The sequence below is a fragment of the Bemisia tabaci genome, chromosome 1 (assembly GCF_918797505.1).
Source record: "Bemisia tabaci chromosome 1, PGI_BMITA_v3".
NCBI classification, from domain to species: domain Eukaryota; kingdom Metazoa; phylum Arthropoda; class Insecta; order Hemiptera; family Aleyrodidae; genus Bemisia; species Bemisia tabaci.
This window is the reverse complement of record NC_092793.1, coordinates 27,754,532-27,771,946: the sequence shown is the minus strand read 5'-3', so window position 1 is coordinate 27,771,946 and position 17,415 is coordinate 27,754,532. Positions and strand designations below refer to the sequence as shown.

Genomic DNA, 17,415 nt, shown 5'->3' with positions numbered 1-17,415 from the left:
TATACACTTCTCTACGTCACGACTGGCCACGACCGCATGGGTAAATATTTATCATTCTGATTTTTAGGTTAAGTTTAAGTGAAATATGAATTATGTTCAGTAGCTGAATTTTGGTTTTAGCTCTACATCTTTAATCTTTCAATCACATTATTCTGTTAACTGCGTGAAGTTTACGAAAAGTTTTCCTATAAGTTAATCTTTTCCGTCAAATGTTGAGCACGAGGGAATTTTTAAAAGGATAGGTGTAAGGTTATGATTTGCTCGTGCTTCATACTTCTTGCTTTGCCTTATCATCAATTCCACACGGCTTCCCACAAGATCAGAAAAATCGAATTTTCACATTCTATCTACTAAGTCGTTCTACCAAAGGTACAGTTATTGGAACATTTATCGTGAGTACATTTTGCCAAACTTGCCTAGTGTGTCTGCGGTTGTTGTCGCACACAGGAGCTGTCACACAGCTTTGTTTTCAGATGGGCTTTTCTCCTGGCTTCAGTAGGACCCTCTTATCTTACTCCTCTCCTTCTTGATCGAAACATTCGTGGAGAGGCCCCTCTTGAAGCCAAATAGATTATCTGAAAGGGTCATTCAAGGTGTGTTCACATGGCATGCTGAATTGCTCATCAGGCCCTTCAGCGTGCAGCTCTATGCGCCCTCTTTGAGCTGCAAGCATCATCACGCAAATGCCTTGTGACAGGTTTTGTGTTTGCTTTTATCATATGACTTACTGGTCGGGAAATTTTGAGTAGGTAAGAGAAGTGTTGGTAAAAGCTACCGCACATTTGACCGTAGGTACAATATGGAGAATAATTTGACTCAAATCGTTCCCTCCTTATGCACACCAACTGGATTGGGAAATTTTTTTGACTTTTAATGTCACCATCACACTCAAGATTCTGACAATTGCCACTAGCATTCATCTGTCGATTTTTTAGACGCAAACGCTTTGCCCTCCCCATTCCAATTTTGCTGCTCAAAATTTGAATGTTGAACTTGTTGTACTTTTTATCTATCTTTAAATGATTCAGTATTTTTTTTTTGTCTTTTTCAGGAATTTGAATTGTTGCTTCTACCATTCAATTAATGATGGACAACTCAGAAAAGGATGATCGTTTTGCTCATGTAGCACAAGATCCCAAATTTCGTAGAATCCCCAAGTATGAGAGGAAAATCAAGATTGATAAACGTTTCCAGTCCATGTTTACTGATGAACGTTTCACTGTTAATTACTCAGTCGATAAGAGAGGAAGACCTCTCCAGAAATCTTCTGGAGATGATTTCCGTAAGTATTATGAAATCTCCTCAGAAGAGTCTGATGGTGATGATCCTGAGGCACCTTCGACTTCCAAGATGGTTAAAGTAAAAAAAAGTGTAAATCAGAAGAAGAAAAAGGATATCACACCTAGGCTCAATGCGGCAACAGAATCTGATGATGAGAATAGTGGTAAAATGGACAATTTAGACGAAAGTATTGATATTGATCAAAAGTGTGAAGATGACGAGTTTGATGAAAAAAATATGTCAAGCAAAATTCGTCAACGCCTAAAAAATATGTCTGTTGACTACGCTCGTGGTGAGTCAACTCTTCTATCTGATAGTTCTTCAGATGAGGAATCCTCTGAAAATGATGAGCCAGATATTGAACATGCTTGGGGAGAATTAGACAGAGATGCAGAAAGAACTGATGAGATCACTCATCGACTTGCTGCCTGCCACATGGATTGGGATCGAATCAGAGCAGTAGACCTGATGGTTTTGTTCAATTCCTTTTTACCCAATAAAGGTGTCATCCAATCTGTAACCATTTATCCATCTGAATTCGGATTGAAAAGAATGCAAGAAGAGGAACTGATAGGACCTCCAGAACTTGTCGGTGACAAAAAAACTGATCACGGTTTCTTGGATAAAGAAAACACCAGTAAAGTTGGTTTGGATGCTGATTCTTCCCTTGAAAAAGTAAGCCAGACTTCTAGCGAAAATGACGAGGACATGAATAGTGAAAGTGATGGCCATTCAGATGATGATGGAAGTCAAACTAATGATGATGATAATAATAATTCGGACTCAGGAGATTCTGATGACAATCAGGAAGGAAAAAAATTTCACATGGAGCGATTGAGACAGTATCAGATCAACAGGCTGAAGTACTACTATGCGGTTATTGTCTTTGACTCTGCCGAAACGGCAAACAAAGTTTACACAGAGTGTGATGGAATGGAGTTCGAAACATCCTCTGCCAGACTCGATCTGCGATTCATCCCAGATGAAACAACCTTTGATCAGGTAAAGAGCTTTTTTTTCTTTTTATTCCTTTTCTGACAATAATTGCACTGGTATAATTTTAAGAACATAATTACTGCTGAGTAATCTCATTTAGTTCTTCACATAGTTTTGGGGAAAATGTCATCATTATCCACTTTATTTATCAATTTTTACATACTTCTGGAGCATTGTAGGGGCAGCTTGCCTCGAGTGATGAGGCAATTTTGAAAGAAAATGCATTTTTGGGCTGGCCAGATGAAATACATTTTTTTCATCCACTTTACCTCCTCAAGTTTACATCTTATTAACTTCACCTAACCCCTTAGAAAGATTGTTAGAAAAAAGTTTTACCATTATAAAAATGTCCACAGCTCAAGATTGATGAACTCTTATTTTTTGTTTCCTCTAGGAGCCGAAAGAAGTGTGCACAAGTCTTCCAGAAAAAGGCAAATACAAGCCCAGATATTTCACCACAACAGCTCTGCAGCAATCGAAAGTAACCTTAACTTGGGATGAAACAGACCCACATCGAAGTGAAGTCATGCAAAAAGTGACAGAGGCGGCTCAAAAAGGGGGTGATATCAGTGATGACGAAATCCATAATGTATTAGCTACTTCCTCGGATGAAGATGATGAAGGCATTGAGTCAGCCGGATCAGATAATGATCATGTATCAGTAGCAGAGACAACTGTCTCAAAAGCTGAGTCCATAGCTCGTTATCGAAACCTGATCAAGATGATAGAGGAAGAGGAAGAACAGAAGAAAAATGATGTTGAGATGGAGGTGGGTAAAATGGCATTTTGCATTTTCTAATCTTTCATTTCCATATGCAGGGTCATATTCTGATCATGAAATGCAGATTTTTTTTCTGTAGTCAATGAACTTTATCAGTCATTTTTGAGTGTATACAATTTGAAATCTGCCTTTAAAGCTGTTTCTCCCTCATACCTAATTATTGTCCATTTTTCAATAATTTCTTTACTTACTTACACAATATATACAAAATTGAATTACAACCTAAAGAAACGCCAAAAAATGAACACAAGAAGACTAACTAAAGCAAGATCAGGACAAAAACAACAAAGTAGAAAAACAAAATTAGAAAAGAAATCCAAAGGGACTAACGTTTGCTTTAACCAGAACCTGAAAACAAGAAAGTATCAAATTTTAAAGTTGAACAAACCATATAAGAAAAATTCCTGAAAATGCTTGATAAAGCTCCCCTAAGCAGTGCACTGCTTAAATCTATTAGAGCTTCTGAAATTTTTGTTCTAAATGGGCCAAGAAATTCCTAACTGTAACCTTCTCTTTTATCCTCCTTTAAAAATTTGTATCACTTTATTTTAACCAAAATATTGATGTTGAATTGTGGATTGTAGCATAGAAAAACCTAAGTAAGTAGTTAAAAGAAAAATTATTTAAAAAAAAAAAAAAAAAAAAAAAAAAAAAAAAAAAAAAACCATAAACCTTTTTATCCTCTGACAACTGCAACTTTATTCTTCAGATCTCCTGGGGAGTTGGACTAAAAGACAAAGCGAAAGAAATGGTAGACAAAAAGGCCAAAACAAAGCTCACACCTTTCCAACAACTGGTGGAGAAGAAGAGAGAAAAGAGGCGTTTAAAGAAAGAGGAGAGAACTCAAAAGAAAGAAAATATTAATGAGGTAAGTGTGACTTGATTTCACAGAGGATACTTATGTTTTTGTAAAATTAAATCAACTTTTTTTGTTTGTGTGCTGCGTTTGTGTATGTCTATGAATGTTTGTAAGCATTGTTAAAGAAAACCAAGATAGTTTAACTCTTCTTAATGGTACAAAGAAAGATACAATATTTTTCTAACATTACTACCTTCTTAATTTGTATCAAGGCTCCAAACCAAGTTGGTGTTGAATCTTGATCTGCAGGCAAGCTGAATCTGTTCTGTAGGCCATTTGTAGCCTTCTGGGGGAAAGGCAGCCTTCAGCCTGTTGGCTTCATAAAATCATGGAAATGAAGATTGGTTCTTACAACAAGATTGGATGTAACCATTTCAGGGTAGTCTTATTGTGTCCTACCAACAAAGATAAAATGTCAGCAGTTTGTGTGCGGGCTTATTTTCCTCTCCAATAAAGATAACTAACACAGGTTGAAGGATTACTCATATATTGATACTTATTTCCAGAGGCAGAGGAAAATCTTTTTTTATTTATTACTCCAATGGTTTTTTTCAAAGGGAAGGCCTTTATAAGCTAAAACCTTACTTTCTTCTTTGTAGCTGGATGCCAATGTTTCAAATTTTACTAAAGAGATCATGCTGTGAAAGTGCAGTTTACGACTGCGTCCCTTACCTCGGAAAAATAAAAAACTAATGTATCAACTATTTCCTCCATGATTTTAAATTATGGCGGTAGATCCTTGACGTACAATAGAGGTTTATGTTGAGTGGTAAAAACATGAAGTACAGCCAAAGTAAATGGAAACAAGTCTAAAATAAACTTATTTTGATTTTTTGGCAAGTGATCGCAGTTCGGAAAATCGGAATTCATGTAAAAAAATACCTCAGAAAAATATGTTCATCCCTCTCACAGGTTTTCCAATTTTTTGTTTTCAGGAATCAGGCAGTGATATTCCATTCTCTGATGATGAGCTTCCGTCCGATGTGGATACAAATGACCCATTTTTCCAGAGTGAAATGCCCAAGAAGAAAAAGTCCAAGAAAAAAGAAGACATTGCTAAAAGCAAAGCAAATGAGGATGAAGAACGAGAAAATAATGTAAAGAAATTGTTAATTTGATCGAATTTTTGTCAGTAGTTTTTTTGAAATCTTTTTTTCCGTGTAAAGAATCATGTAACAGTACAGACCGTGAGTTCGAGGTTTGGAATGTCAACTCTCAATCATAGCATCATTTTCTGGATTATTGTTGTTTTAATTTGTCTTTAATTTATTGGGCTAAGAGCTTTTTGAGGGTCATAAATTTCATATGCCAATCACAAAGTTTATAAAAATAAAAACTATCATTTTTTAAGATTTGCCCAAAAATTTACCTCTGTTATCTGTCAGATTCTGGAAGAGTGTTTCCAGTAAAACTTATGCCTGTATTTAATTAATTGTTTTTTTTTTTACTGTTACAGGCAGAGTTGGAATTGCTTCTCATGGATGAAGGGGCTGATGACAACAAACATCATTTTGATATGAAGAAAATTGTTCAAGGAGAAACTAAGAAGAAGAAAAAGAGCAAGTCCAGATACAAGAAGGCCTCCGCTCCGCAGGAGAAGGAGCCTGATGATTTTATGGTAAAGTTGGAAATTGGCCTCCTCAGAATACAAGCAGAGGGTTGATCCTCAAACAGATTTTGTTTTTGTATTGTAATAACTTTGTAGGCACTGAATTATATCATATAGAATGTTATTCTATTGCTCATATCATGTAGTCACAGTCATTGAAGTTGTCTACTCTTTACTACCACTGTGTATCGCAGTAAAGTGTAAGTATTGAATTGCTACTGCAAACTACTTGAATGCCGAGATAACTTCGGAAGGATGAGGCTGTTCCACCTGATAGATAAAGATGAAAAAACTTAGCAGGGGTAAAGTGGTTTAGAAATCATGCTTAGCAAGTATACAAATTCTGAAATTCCCATCTTTATGAACAATTTGCATGGCACATTTTTAAATTATCTAAGTCTGCAGACACTTTTTCTTCGTTTTTGGCAACCAAGTTTGCCTCAAGAAACACTTGAAAAACTCTAAACCTAATGTACATCAACCTTGCAAATTTGTATCAGTCTCCAGTATATAATTTGTGGCATTTTAAAGCAATCGTTTTCTCCTAATTCAGACAAAGAAGGCCAAAATAAGAGCTTTTAAAGCCTGAAATATTATACGTTAAAAGTCAGTAACAATTTGCAAGATTTTTTAGCATATGTAGGTTGGGTTCTCTTATCAAAATAATCCGACTTCCATTAATGCGCTTCTCTCTAAGTTACTGTCTTTCATTATGGAAAACCCTCCTTTTAAGGTATCACCGGAACTGCTCATTTTTAACATAATGCGTCAAAGTCATTTTGAACATTATTTTTTTTGTGCTGTGTATATATCGGAGCGTTACTGAGCCTAATTCTAGAAACTGCTTTGCTTGATTTCTCAGGCTGATGTCCAAGACGAGCGTTTCAGTGCTCTCTACACATCTCATCATTTCAACATTGATCCTGCCAATCCCCTTTTCAAGAAAACTAAAGCTATGGAAGCAATCATCTCTGAAAAACAGAGGAGGAGAAAATCTGACCCTAATTATGAATTTGTAAGTTGGCTGTTGTTTTATTGACTATAGTATAGTAGTAAGTAAGTTGTTTTATTGATTAAAGTAAATTAACTTTTTTGTATTATTCTTATTCTGTAGCCCACGTAGGGAGGATCTGTAATCTGTTTACATCTATGTTTAAACGAGAAACTTGTCAGCGCCATTGTAGGACAAATGAGCACAGATTATTAAATTTGTACAGTTGCGTGCAGATTGCTTTACTGATAGCACCATGAGTATTGTTCTAGAGATCAAAGATCAAAGTAGCACCATAATCTGTGGCTCTTTGTAAGGCAGCCTGGGAAGCCATCTGCAAGATCGACCTTAATTTTTATGAGAGGTTCTTCGGTACACTGCCAGAGTTTTAATTAAATGGATTCGGGTGTCTCTATCTTAATTTTGTTTAAATTTCTCCTTGAAAAAAGGAATCAATTTTTTGCCTGCATAGACTTGTCATCATCATATATTTATACACCTGAAATTTTTGCCTCTTGAATAGGACAGTCTGTCTTTTAAAGTCTTGCTAGGAATTTACGGATAAGAAATGTTTTCATTTTACACAACCTTAGTCATTTTGTATGTTTTATTTTATTTTATTTAGGAGGAACCAGGGGTCTCCAAAAAACCAAAAATTGACAGTAGTTTGCTGAAGAAGGATACGGAACTCTCTATGCTGGTTAAGGAAATCAAGAAGAAAATGTAGAGACATTAAGGAGAAGCAGAGTTTTTTCTTGGAAGCCGTATATGCTAGCAAGTCTTTTGTTACCCTTATCAGATCTATCAAATTTCCTATTTTAAAGCATTTCTGTGATTTTAAACTTAAAAATATGTGGTCTGAGGTTTTTTTTTCTTCTTTATCATGTACAACTTTTTTTCTAAGTTCATACTTATCATGTAGAACCTACTTGTTATAATTTCTGCAAAAGTTTCCTGTGAAATAAAGTAAAATATTCGAAAACTCCTACGCTTATTATTTATGCTTGTTTAACCAAATTAAATATTCACTTTCTAAAAAAAAAAAATTCCAAGTTTTCTAAAAGTTGGAAAAGTATGATAGCATACACCAACCTGTTCCGTCATCTAATGTCAAGTCATTATTAACCACTTAGTTAGAAGATCTCTTAGAAAGTTACATTCTGCATTGAACCTATTAATTTTTTACTCTTTCAAATGACAGAACTTTTGAATTGATTTTGTATTAAATTGCCACTAATGGATTATGTTCGGGAACCTCAATTATTGAATTCTAAATTACTTTCCAGGTGAACATGCAGTTTTATTTATGCAAAGATTGATGGTGGATCAAAAAGAAACAGTTTTTTTTTTTCCCTTTTTTTTCTCTTGCTCACGTTCCATCTGCCTATTGCAATATAACTTGCAGAAACACAGTTCAATCAGTTTCACGCGTAATTAATTTTGAGTCCACGCGGAATTAGCTTGTTCACTTTTGGACTGTGACAAGACGATTGTCTAACGTCAGTTAGGATAGTCAGTAAATGCATGAATTAAGAAGGCTGAGCTTCTGCCACGGTTTAAAAGCTTATTTAGTTTGGACTCTAGCCCTATGTAGCACACAATAGTAACACAATGTGAATTCAAAATATTTATAGATCTTCCCTCTCAGGGTGAAACCAGAAAGAATTATGAATCGGTAAAGGCTAGTGCAGGGATGAAAACCTAGGAGCGTTATTTTAAATTTTCCCGCCAAAGATGTTTGATGTACGTCCACCGTTCGCGCTTGATTATTGGTGCTCTTCTTACGACGAGGTAAACAATTTTCCGCTCTCGTCCCGTATGAGTTCGCGTGGCCGACATTAGCGTGGCCGTAGGATTTTCCATCTTTTTGTGTGATTAAAGTTTGTGGACTTTAAAATGCCACCCGTAAGTACTATCTTATTTTTTAATTCTTTTTTAATTCATTCCTAGTCTTATTTTCATATTCTACCCGGCACTAAATTTGAAGGTAGCTTTAAGAGCGGAGCTTTACTCGCTCGAAACAACCACCGACTCGCTTGATATTTTTCCAGAAAAACACAATTTTATGCTTTCCATGATCAATATTTCTAATTCAATATGTTATTCATAGTATTTGCGTCCCAAAATTTTCCAATTTTTTCGCTATCCCAGCATCTTACCGACGATTCAACTGGATAAATTCCTCCCTACTCCGCAGTTTCTCACTGATTTCTAGGTTATGTCGGTTCTCTCGAAGGAAATGCCATGTCCTATTGTTGGCTTAAATCGACTGAATTAATTATTCTGGATTCCCGATGTTCTCTACATCCTTTAGATTTCAATTTTCTTATGAGTCTCCCTCAGGGACACCGTAAGTCTTGTATCTGGTTACCTGCAATAACGCATGCCCCTCATCCTGTAGGGAACCTGCGTTGTCGATTTAATAAGCTGTCCTCTCTCCTCAGTATGTCAGGTAGCCCCTCTTACCCTCTTGGGGTTAAATACTTTTCCAAGAAATCCCACAATATTTCAGCAAAGGAGTGCCCTAAAGTACTAATGTTGGGCAAGAGTCTAGAACACATAGGTAACACTAGCTCTAGTACCAGACTTTGATGACATCTGGACCGCCGCATTTGTTATTTTGTCTTTTGCTCTTGCCTATCTTGTACGATACTGCACCGAAATCACTTCTGGAAAGTTCGTCGAATATTCCCTTAATTTTCTAGAAGCTTAAGTAAGGAGTTCTAGAAACGAATCGCAACAGGTTCAGTAAATAAGGAAAGGGACTGATTTCGAGAGAGATTTTACAAAAAATATCAGACACTAATGTCTGAAGTTGACTTTACGAAATATCTGTGAAATGGAAATATATTAAACAAAACTTTTTTAGCCTGATTCAACTTCAATTTAATTATCCCATATGCTTCTGCAAATAGGTCTCGAAACTTTTTCGAATTGTAGCTTCATTATCAATCATGAACGATCGCCTTATATTTTGGTCCTATTGGAGCTAATATTCATTGATTATGGTCAAGTCAAAAGTTATGTCCTCGCCATGACTTCTCCAGCACCATGTCTGTTTTTGTTGAAGCAGAGTTTTCTGCCTTTCTGATGGTTTTGTGCCCTCTCTTAATTTTGTCACTTCTTAACCTAACATCAACCACTGTGATACTCCTCACTAAGGTTTACAATTATTTTATTACCAGAGTTTGTAGGTTTGTTTTCTTTTGACTACTTAACTGAATTTTCATGTATCTGTAAATTACTTGACAGACTCTGTAGTAGATGCATTGGAGGGAGGGGTTGGCCTTGCTTTGAAACTGAGGTACAGTCATAAAGGCTGATCTCAACCTTGAAGGGGCAGATACACCTGTGAGCAAGACGCGCGTCTTGAGCGGCGAGTAGACCTTCGGCCGTGTTTGGCAATCTTTGTAGCCAATCAGGTCGCAACTTGGCACTCGTAACTCGCTCAAAGTAGGATCAGATCCTACTTTTTGGGTCAACACGCGCATGTAGCACGCAGGTGTATCTGGCCCTTCAGATTTACTCACTCTGCCAAATTTTGAGTACTTACTGAGTATAGAAATGTAAAAATTCAACGCACCTTTTTGCTTTTTCTTCATTTTTTTGCTCAAGATGTGTTGAAGGGGGAACCTTTTTGCACCCTTGTCACTACTCTCCATGTACTTTTCTCATGTTACTCTCAAAATGTTTGCTTATCCATTTTGTTTTTTTCTTTGCAGAAAAAGCCAGCCCCTGCTCCATTAGGAGGTGAGAAAAAGAAACCTGCTGCTGCCTCCGCAGGGACAGCAAAGAAAGCAGCCCCCGCAGCTGCTGCTAAAAAACCTGCTGCAGCCGCCCCTGCAGCCAAAAAGCCAGCTGCAGCTGCACCTGCTGCTGCCAAGAAAGCTCCGGCATCTGCTCCAGCAGTAGGTAAGAAGCCAGCAGCACCAGCAGCTGCCGCCAAGAAGCCAGCAGCACCTGCTGCAGCAGCCAAGAAGCCCGCAGCACCTGCAGCTGGTGCTAAGAAACCAGCAGCACCCGCAGCTGGAGCTAAAAAACCAGCAGCACCAGCTGCCTCTGCTGCCAAGAAGACCGCAGCACCAACTCCAGCCGCTGCAGGAGCCGCTAAGAAAGCAAAGCCTGCCGCAAAACCAGCAGCGCCAGCTGCTGCTGCCAAGAAACCAGAGGCTAAAAAAGCAGATGGTGCCAAAAAGGCGGCAGCTCCGGCTGCCAAGGCTGCTCCCAAATCTGACGCCAAGAAACCAGCAGCAGCTGCCTCCGCTCAAAAGAGGCCAGCTGATGCCAAGTCAGCCAAGGAGCAACCTGCCAAGAAAAAGGCAGCAATCGTTAAAAAAGCTGCTGCTCCAACTTTGACCAAGGCTGCTGGCAAGCCCAAGAAAGCTGCTCTAAACACGAAAAAGAAGGGTGCGGCTGGAGGTGTGGTGAAGAAGCCAGTTCTAACAGGTGCAAAGAAAACCAAAATCTTCATTAAAGGAAAAGGTCGCAAAGTCCCGAAGATCCACAAACAATTCTATCTGGATTGTACGCATCCCGCTGAAGACAAAATTCTAGACATGGTCAACTTTGTAAGTTTGAATCTTCCAAATTTCAATTCTTCATCAAAATAACTTATCTTGGCATCTATGTAACTTCCACATCCGTCCTCAACCTGTCAGCTACTTTCTTCTGTAAAATGGAGTTTTGACCAGAAAGTTCCAAAAACTTAGATGACCTATCCTATCATGCTCAATATATACTCATATTTGGAGTTGAACCACCATACAAACAGTTTGTGACAAATTGTTTTGTAAAATCATCAACACTTCAAATTAGACACTAATGCATGCAGCAATGATGATTACTATGTTTTAATGAATGACGCAAGAGCCCTTGATATTATTTTTGCTAATGACAGAATTATCACTAGGGGATCAGGTGCCACTTAGAGGTGTCATCAGCTAAGTTGACAGTTGTTTACTTTTGGTTTGCCAAGCGTTAACGACAAATTTGAGCCTCTGCACAAAACGTCATTCGCTACTGTCCACTTTGAAAACATCCGTCTCATGATTGTATCGTAAAAAAAACTGCTCATCAGTTATGACTCATGACTTTCATGTGGTTGTGATTTCTGTGTGGCTAAAAAATAAAGTGTTACAAGGTTTAAAAGTATTAAACAACTTATTTAAGCCTGTGTTCTTGCTTCTGCGAGAGTCTTATGTTTTCATGTGGATATGAGCGATGCGAAAACGCTTTCAAACCAAAAGCAAACAACCGTCGACTTAGCTGACGGCATCTCTAGTAATGTCTCCTCGTGGATGGTTTGTTTTAATCTAAATGTCTTGAGAGGTTGCAAATATGTACGTACACATACCAAAATAGATAGTTAATAATTGAAATTAACTCAATGATATAGCTGTTATTTCCTCAGCATGCTTGGCCAACTTTTTTGTCTCATGTACAACCTTTTTATCTCTCAACCACAAAATAACCTCAGGCAATTGCAAATGTTAATTTCTTTCCTCATCCACTCCTCTATCTTTTAGTGGCAAGTTTACTCATTCATTTTGTTTTCTTTGTCTACAGGAGAAATACTTGTCTGAAAGGATAAAAGTAAACAACAAAACCAACAACTATGGCAAATTAATTTCTATAGACAGGCAAAAAATGAAAATCTCTGTCCAGGCCTCTATTCTCCTTTCAAAGAAGTAAGTAATAAGCTTCATTTCAGATAGTTTCAGTGGTGTTTAACCAGCAACTTATACTTAGCGGAATTAGTTTATTTAAATTTTTATTTAGACTGAAAATCATTCTACCAGACCAGGTTATTCAGGAGCGCTGATGCCTAAATGCCAACTGATTGCGGCAGTCTGTCATATTGTGTGTGTGTTCAGATTTTTGATTTACTGCAGTTGCCCGATTCCTCAGAAGCAAACATCTGATTTCATGGCAAAATGCAAGATATCTCTATCAAATGTGCAATTTTTCTCACTTCTCTGAAGCAGTCAGCAAAATAATAAATTAAGAGAATAAATAAATGAATGAAAAATAATTTCCTGGGGAAGATATGCCTCAAAAGGCTTCCAAATAATTGTCCAAATTTATCTAGTGTCATTGGTTTTTTTTTAAAACAAAAAGAAGAAAAAAAAAAGAAATAAAAGAAAATTACAAAACAACTTTTCCTTTATCAACATAGACGGCCAATAATTTCTCACCATTTTTTCCCAGCCACTCTCCTCGAAAGTCCTTAAATTTTCTTTTTGAAATCCATTGATCGGTCTTTGATTTTAATGCAGGAAGCTATCATGGACCATGATTCAACTGAAGTAAATTATTGAGTTGCGTTCATATTCGAGTTGAAACAATTTATTTTTGTTTTTCAAAGCACATTAATCCATCCAAGGAAGAGACTGAATTGACATAAAAAACTGGACTCACTTTGAAGGCCATCACACTGACCCCCTGGGAAAAGACGCATTTGGCCTGTCAAGGCCCATTTAATTGTTTTTTCTCACCTCACCAAAGTTATTAGTGTTGAATGTTTGCCAATCATTGTGATAAGACACTAACCTTTCAAATTATGTTTTCAGGTACTTGAAGTATCTAACAAAGAAATACCTTAAAAAGAACAACCTCAGAGACTGGCTAAGAGTTGTCTCAAGCGCGCATGATACATATGAACTTAGATACTTCCAGGTAATTACGTTAGTTTTTGCATGGGAGAAGACCTCACCCTTGCGGTGTTGTTCTTTCTCAGTTATTGACAAGTGCTATGTCTATGTGCTATGGATTTCAATGTCTACTATCCTAAGTGAAAGAAGTCGGGAAAAAGAATTATACACACAAAAGATTTATTTCTTCAAATTGGCAGCACTCATAGATTGTTTACACTGTTTATCAGAAATAATTTTCCCACAAATTTCATCCAAGAGCTCAGCTTTTTTTGCATGAGTTTTGGGCAGATACAATATGTTTTGGAAACTCTGCACCATAAATAAACTGATTTAGTGGCTATTTCATTCTTGTGGTATTTGATTTATCGATTTGCATTAAATTAGGTTATGGATAGGGTGTCAACTGTCAGTGAAAACAGGAAAATACTAGGGAATTTGATGTTATCAGGAAATTCTGAAAGCAGCAAGCATTTTTCAACTGTCTGCAACTGACACATGACAAAGTGAAACACTTGACACAATTCATAAGTTGTTGTTTTGTAATCATTGTTGGTTTGTTAAATCAAAGAAGTGTCAGCTTATCCACTCAAAACATTAGGAAATTTCAAATATCAGGAAAATCCAAAATGAAATTTTAGCAGACACCCTGTACAGACTTACTCAGTTGCGGCTTTGCATACATCGATACTTGGAGTTACATAGTTGAGCTTTTGCTCAACTAAAAAAGCTCAACTATGTAACTTTTGTAGGTCACTTCCCCTTTTTTTTACCTTTGAGAAATGTGTTAGAGAATTCAGTCGGTAAATTGGTTTTCTCAAGATGTCGCTGATCTAGAAGCATGAAGGTTAGATGAGCAAACGATGCAGCTTTTGCAACCCCCCTACTGAAAGTTCTCATTATAGACTGATTCAGTGGCTAAGTAATAGTTTAACATCGCAGTTTGACGATTCTATTTTGGTAAATAAACACTTAATCTTGTCTCTGATGCTGGTCATAGTGGAAAGAACGGCTGATTTTTTTCGATTGAAATTTCTAGTATTTACTTTATAAGTTTTTCACTAATCTATGATTTTTCTATGACTGCATTTCAATGAACCCAATCAACTTTACATATCTATCTCTAGAATTTGAGCCTAAAATTATGTTCTACTGTTTTGATTTGAACTATCATGCATCGACATGTTGAATATCTGAAGAATAATGCAGCCGCTAAATCAGTCAGTTATGAGAGTACCATGAGAGGATTATTACGCATCTCTGTCTTTCTTTCTCTTACTTGAACTTTTCTTTGCCCCTTCACGATGGAAAAAACTCATATGACCTATTTTGACTTATCAATATGTTCCCTATTGAATTTGGACAGTGTTTTACAGAAGTGCTTGAAGTTGCATCATATTTTAACTGAAGATTAGAGGTTTTAAGATCATTTCCTCTATAAGACTCAGTATTAAGGAGAAAGTATGAGAACTATTTTCACATTCAAAATATTATTTTTCAACTTTGAATTTTCGGCAGGAGGAACTTTACAACTACTCAAATTCAAAAGCACTCCTACCTCTTTTTTTCTTCTTCTTTTTTTCCCTTTCTTTTTTCCCCCAAAATGAGACTTAGTGCGTTCTGTTCAAGTATGTCCATTTCACTCTGAGAGTATCAGAATGGTAACGTCAGAATAATGAAATACTGCTATTTTTTTCTGCTTATGGATGTATCCACTCATTCATTTATTCAGTTTTCCTCCTTTTCTGTTCACAGATTAACAACCAAGATGACGAGGATGAAGATAACGAATAGACTATTTTTATTTTTACGAATTGGACTTTGTTATCGTTTCTCAAAAAATAAATTTTGTACAATTTAGTATTCAGATCATCTTTTCTTCCAAGGTTCACCCCGCTTCTGCCATCATGCTCCAAAACGCAGTAAAAATAAGTGGATTAAAAATTTGGTTTCATATTAGATTGGAAAGTCTGCAAAATTGGCTGGATTTTCTATTGATTCATAACATACGAAAAGTCAGTGATTCTATGAAATTTGTGTATAACAACCGAGTTAAGATTCAACTACATGAAGTCATAAATCAAGTTATAAGAATTCATTTTTACTGATGTTTTGCAGCTAATTAGAGCAAGCAATCTCTTGAGTATTTAATCTTCACCACTAGTAGTCAAAGTTGAAACCTTATACATTTTCTGGCGGATATTTGCCAAAATAATCAGCTGAGATTTTCTCATTATTTCTAAATTATCTACAGTAAAATGAATATTTTCACAATATATCAGTTGCATTGCTAATAGAATGCTTACAATTGAGTTGTATCATACTAGAGCGCTGATGGAGTTACCTTTTAAGGCTGTTTTGCCCAGTTTTCCTGAGATTAGTGTTTGGCGGTAAGCGATATGGCGAGGTCCCAGTTCCAGGCTATGCTCCAAAAATAGAGGTATAAAATTAATCTCCTAAAAACCAGGATCTTCATACATTTTTGAATTTGGTACAACTCTGGTCAACATACTCAGCCAAAATTTACGTAACTTATTATTGATCAAAATTAATTGGCAGATCTCTAAAATCATTCGTAGCCGGTGATTCTTCCACAAGTTGCCGTGTAAAAAATGTCACATGGTTCCCACTTTCTGGCGAACAAGAGGCTAGAAAGCATCACTCCAGGATTGACTCTATAGGCGCTTCAGTACATTGCGACTCAATTGTACTCAATGGCATTGATGGTTAAAATTACCAAATCAAACATATTGTAAGTTCATGTACACCTATAAGTGGTAAATTGATCAAAATTCTTTTATCATGATTATTACATTTCCTTATTTAGACACTCATTCATAGGTCAGTGATAACAGCTGTGCTGTCAATGTCCTGAAGTTATTAATAGTTAGAGGAATGGTGCTTGAAGCCGCGAGTAATTACTTGAATTATGGATTTGGATTGTTTCGGTCGATCTTACATTCTTTCACTATTTAACATGGTCAATTTTGTGACTTGAAGAAATGATGGCCTCTTTATTTTCATTATATGTAGTAGGAATGGCGATCTTAGAGGAAATATCGATTTCAGTGAATCAATTTGATTCTTACCAAAAAATCGCTATGACTAAGTAAGACTTCATAAAATTTTAAGTTGAACAACACCATTGTGATGGCAAGTAATGAATAAACCAAGGTAATACATGAGTATCTTTACTGAAGCTTTCCAGCTTACGCCATCAACAGCGAAATTATCAAGTGTCAAATTTACATATGATCATAATGTCAATTTGACATGTGAATTTGTAAATTTGAAAATTTTTCTCTGATGATGGCGTGCGCCTTAAATTTTTTTTTTTTTTTTTTTACTACTTCAAGTAGCCCATAAGGGCTAATCCTGCGTTTCAGTCCCGTCCCTAACAACCAGTCCCAGGCAATCATTGTTTGAGACCATCAAACTCGGGTCGCCTGGCCGGGAATCGAACCCGGGACCTCCCGATCATAGAGCTAGCGCTAAAACCAGTACACTATGGGAGGCCGACTAGTTATGGTTAAGATACTCATCAAATACCTTGGTTTATTCATGACCTCAACTTTAGAAGTCCATGGTAAAAAAATTGATTTTCCTCAGATTAATTACTTTAATGATTTTGTGGATCTATCTAGGTTAAAGAATAATCAACATTATATCATTGCTGTTAACGCCTTCAAAATTTGACAAAAATTGTCTCATTCTAGTCTTTTGCCTGTACTAAACATCAATTCCGGTTTCAAAGCATCCAAAAAAATCAAAACAATTTTCTTAATTATTTGCAACAAAAATTCAATATAATTTCTCAATTATTAGCACCAAAAAATCGGTTCAAAATCGCCAACCCTTCCACATGCATTCTATTTGATTTCAACAACGAAAAATAAATTAAAAAATAAGTTTAAGGGCTTCTGACTTTAATTGATGAGTTCAATGAAAATGCTAATTGCTAAGGTGCAGTAGGGTCTCTTTTCGTAAGAGCTGAGAGGGTTCGTGAGGGTATCTATCATTCACATACTGCCATAAATTAGATAAAATGTAAGAAGCTACAGGACTTGAATGAAAAACTTCACATGGATGGTTGGTATACTATTCAACATTTTATTTCAATGCAAGCATAATAGGCAGGTACAATACCAAGTTATACTCAACACACTGCGAGTTGTTGATCATCACACCACAATCATAGGTAGAAAAATTAATAAATAATTATAGATGTCACATAAGTGTGGTTGAATT

The 17,415-nt window shown here is 36.4% G+C and overlaps 2 protein-coding genes across 3 annotated transcripts; both read left to right on the top strand.

Moving 5' to 3' along the window:
* Nucleotides 1-43: 43 nt before the first annotated feature.
* Nucleotides 44-8,422, top strand: LOC109041230 (ESF1 homolog). 2 transcript variants are annotated; one of them, XM_019057490.2, is made up of 8 exons: nucleotides 44-369; nucleotides 1,052-2,283; nucleotides 2,672-3,046; nucleotides 3,768-3,926; nucleotides 4,853-5,014; nucleotides 5,374-5,535; nucleotides 6,389-6,541; nucleotides 7,143-8,422. In XM_019057490.2, exons 2-8 carry the CDS (start codon nucleotides 1,084-1,086, stop codon nucleotides 7,242-7,244), a joined length of 2,313 nt encoding a protein of 770 aa, XP_018913035.2. In that variant the 5' UTR covers nucleotides 44-369; nucleotides 1,052-1,083; the 3' UTR covers nucleotides 7,245-8,422. The 2 variants fall into 2 exon arrangements, with proteins under 2 accessions (XP_018913035.2, XP_018913036.2); XM_019057491.2 differs by having other exon boundaries at nucleotides 44-392.
* On the top strand, nucleotides 8,279-15,030 carry RpL22 (Ribosomal protein L22). The gene is made up of 5 exons (XM_019057633.2): nucleotides 8,279-8,422; nucleotides 10,240-11,085; nucleotides 12,083-12,204; nucleotides 13,087-13,192; nucleotides 14,923-15,030. Exons 1-5 carry the CDS (start codon nucleotides 8,414-8,416, stop codon nucleotides 14,959-14,961), a joined length of 1,122 nt encoding a protein of 373 aa, XP_018913178.2. The 5' UTR covers nucleotides 8,279-8,413; the 3' UTR covers nucleotides 14,962-15,030.
* The last annotated feature ends 2,385 nt before the right edge of the window (nucleotides 15,031-17,415 follow it).

Excerpts from the sequence above, each read along its gene's own strand:
- LOC109041230 (XM_019057490.2), top strand. The coding sequence starts at position 1,084 with ATGATGGACAACTCAGAAAAGGATGATCGTTTTGCTCATGTAGCACAA. Across the intron at positions 3,047-3,767 it reads AAAATGATGTTGAGATGGAG|ATCTCCTGGGGAGTTGGACT; the intron begins GTGGGTAAAATG and ends TTTATTCTTCAG. Across the intron at positions 5,015-5,373 it reads ATGAAGAACGAGAAAATAAT|GCAGAGTTGGAATTGCTTCT; the intron begins GTAAAGAAATTG and ends TTACTGTTACAG.
- RpL22 (XM_019057633.2), top strand. Across the intron at positions 11,086-12,082 it reads TTCTAGACATGGTCAACTTT|GAGAAATACTTGTCTGAAAG; the intron begins GTAAGTTTGAAT and ends CTTTGTCTACAG. Across the intron at positions 12,205-13,086 it reads TCTATTCTCCTTTCAAAGAA|GTACTTGAAGTATCTAACAA; the intron begins GTAAGTAATAAG and ends TTATGTTTTCAG.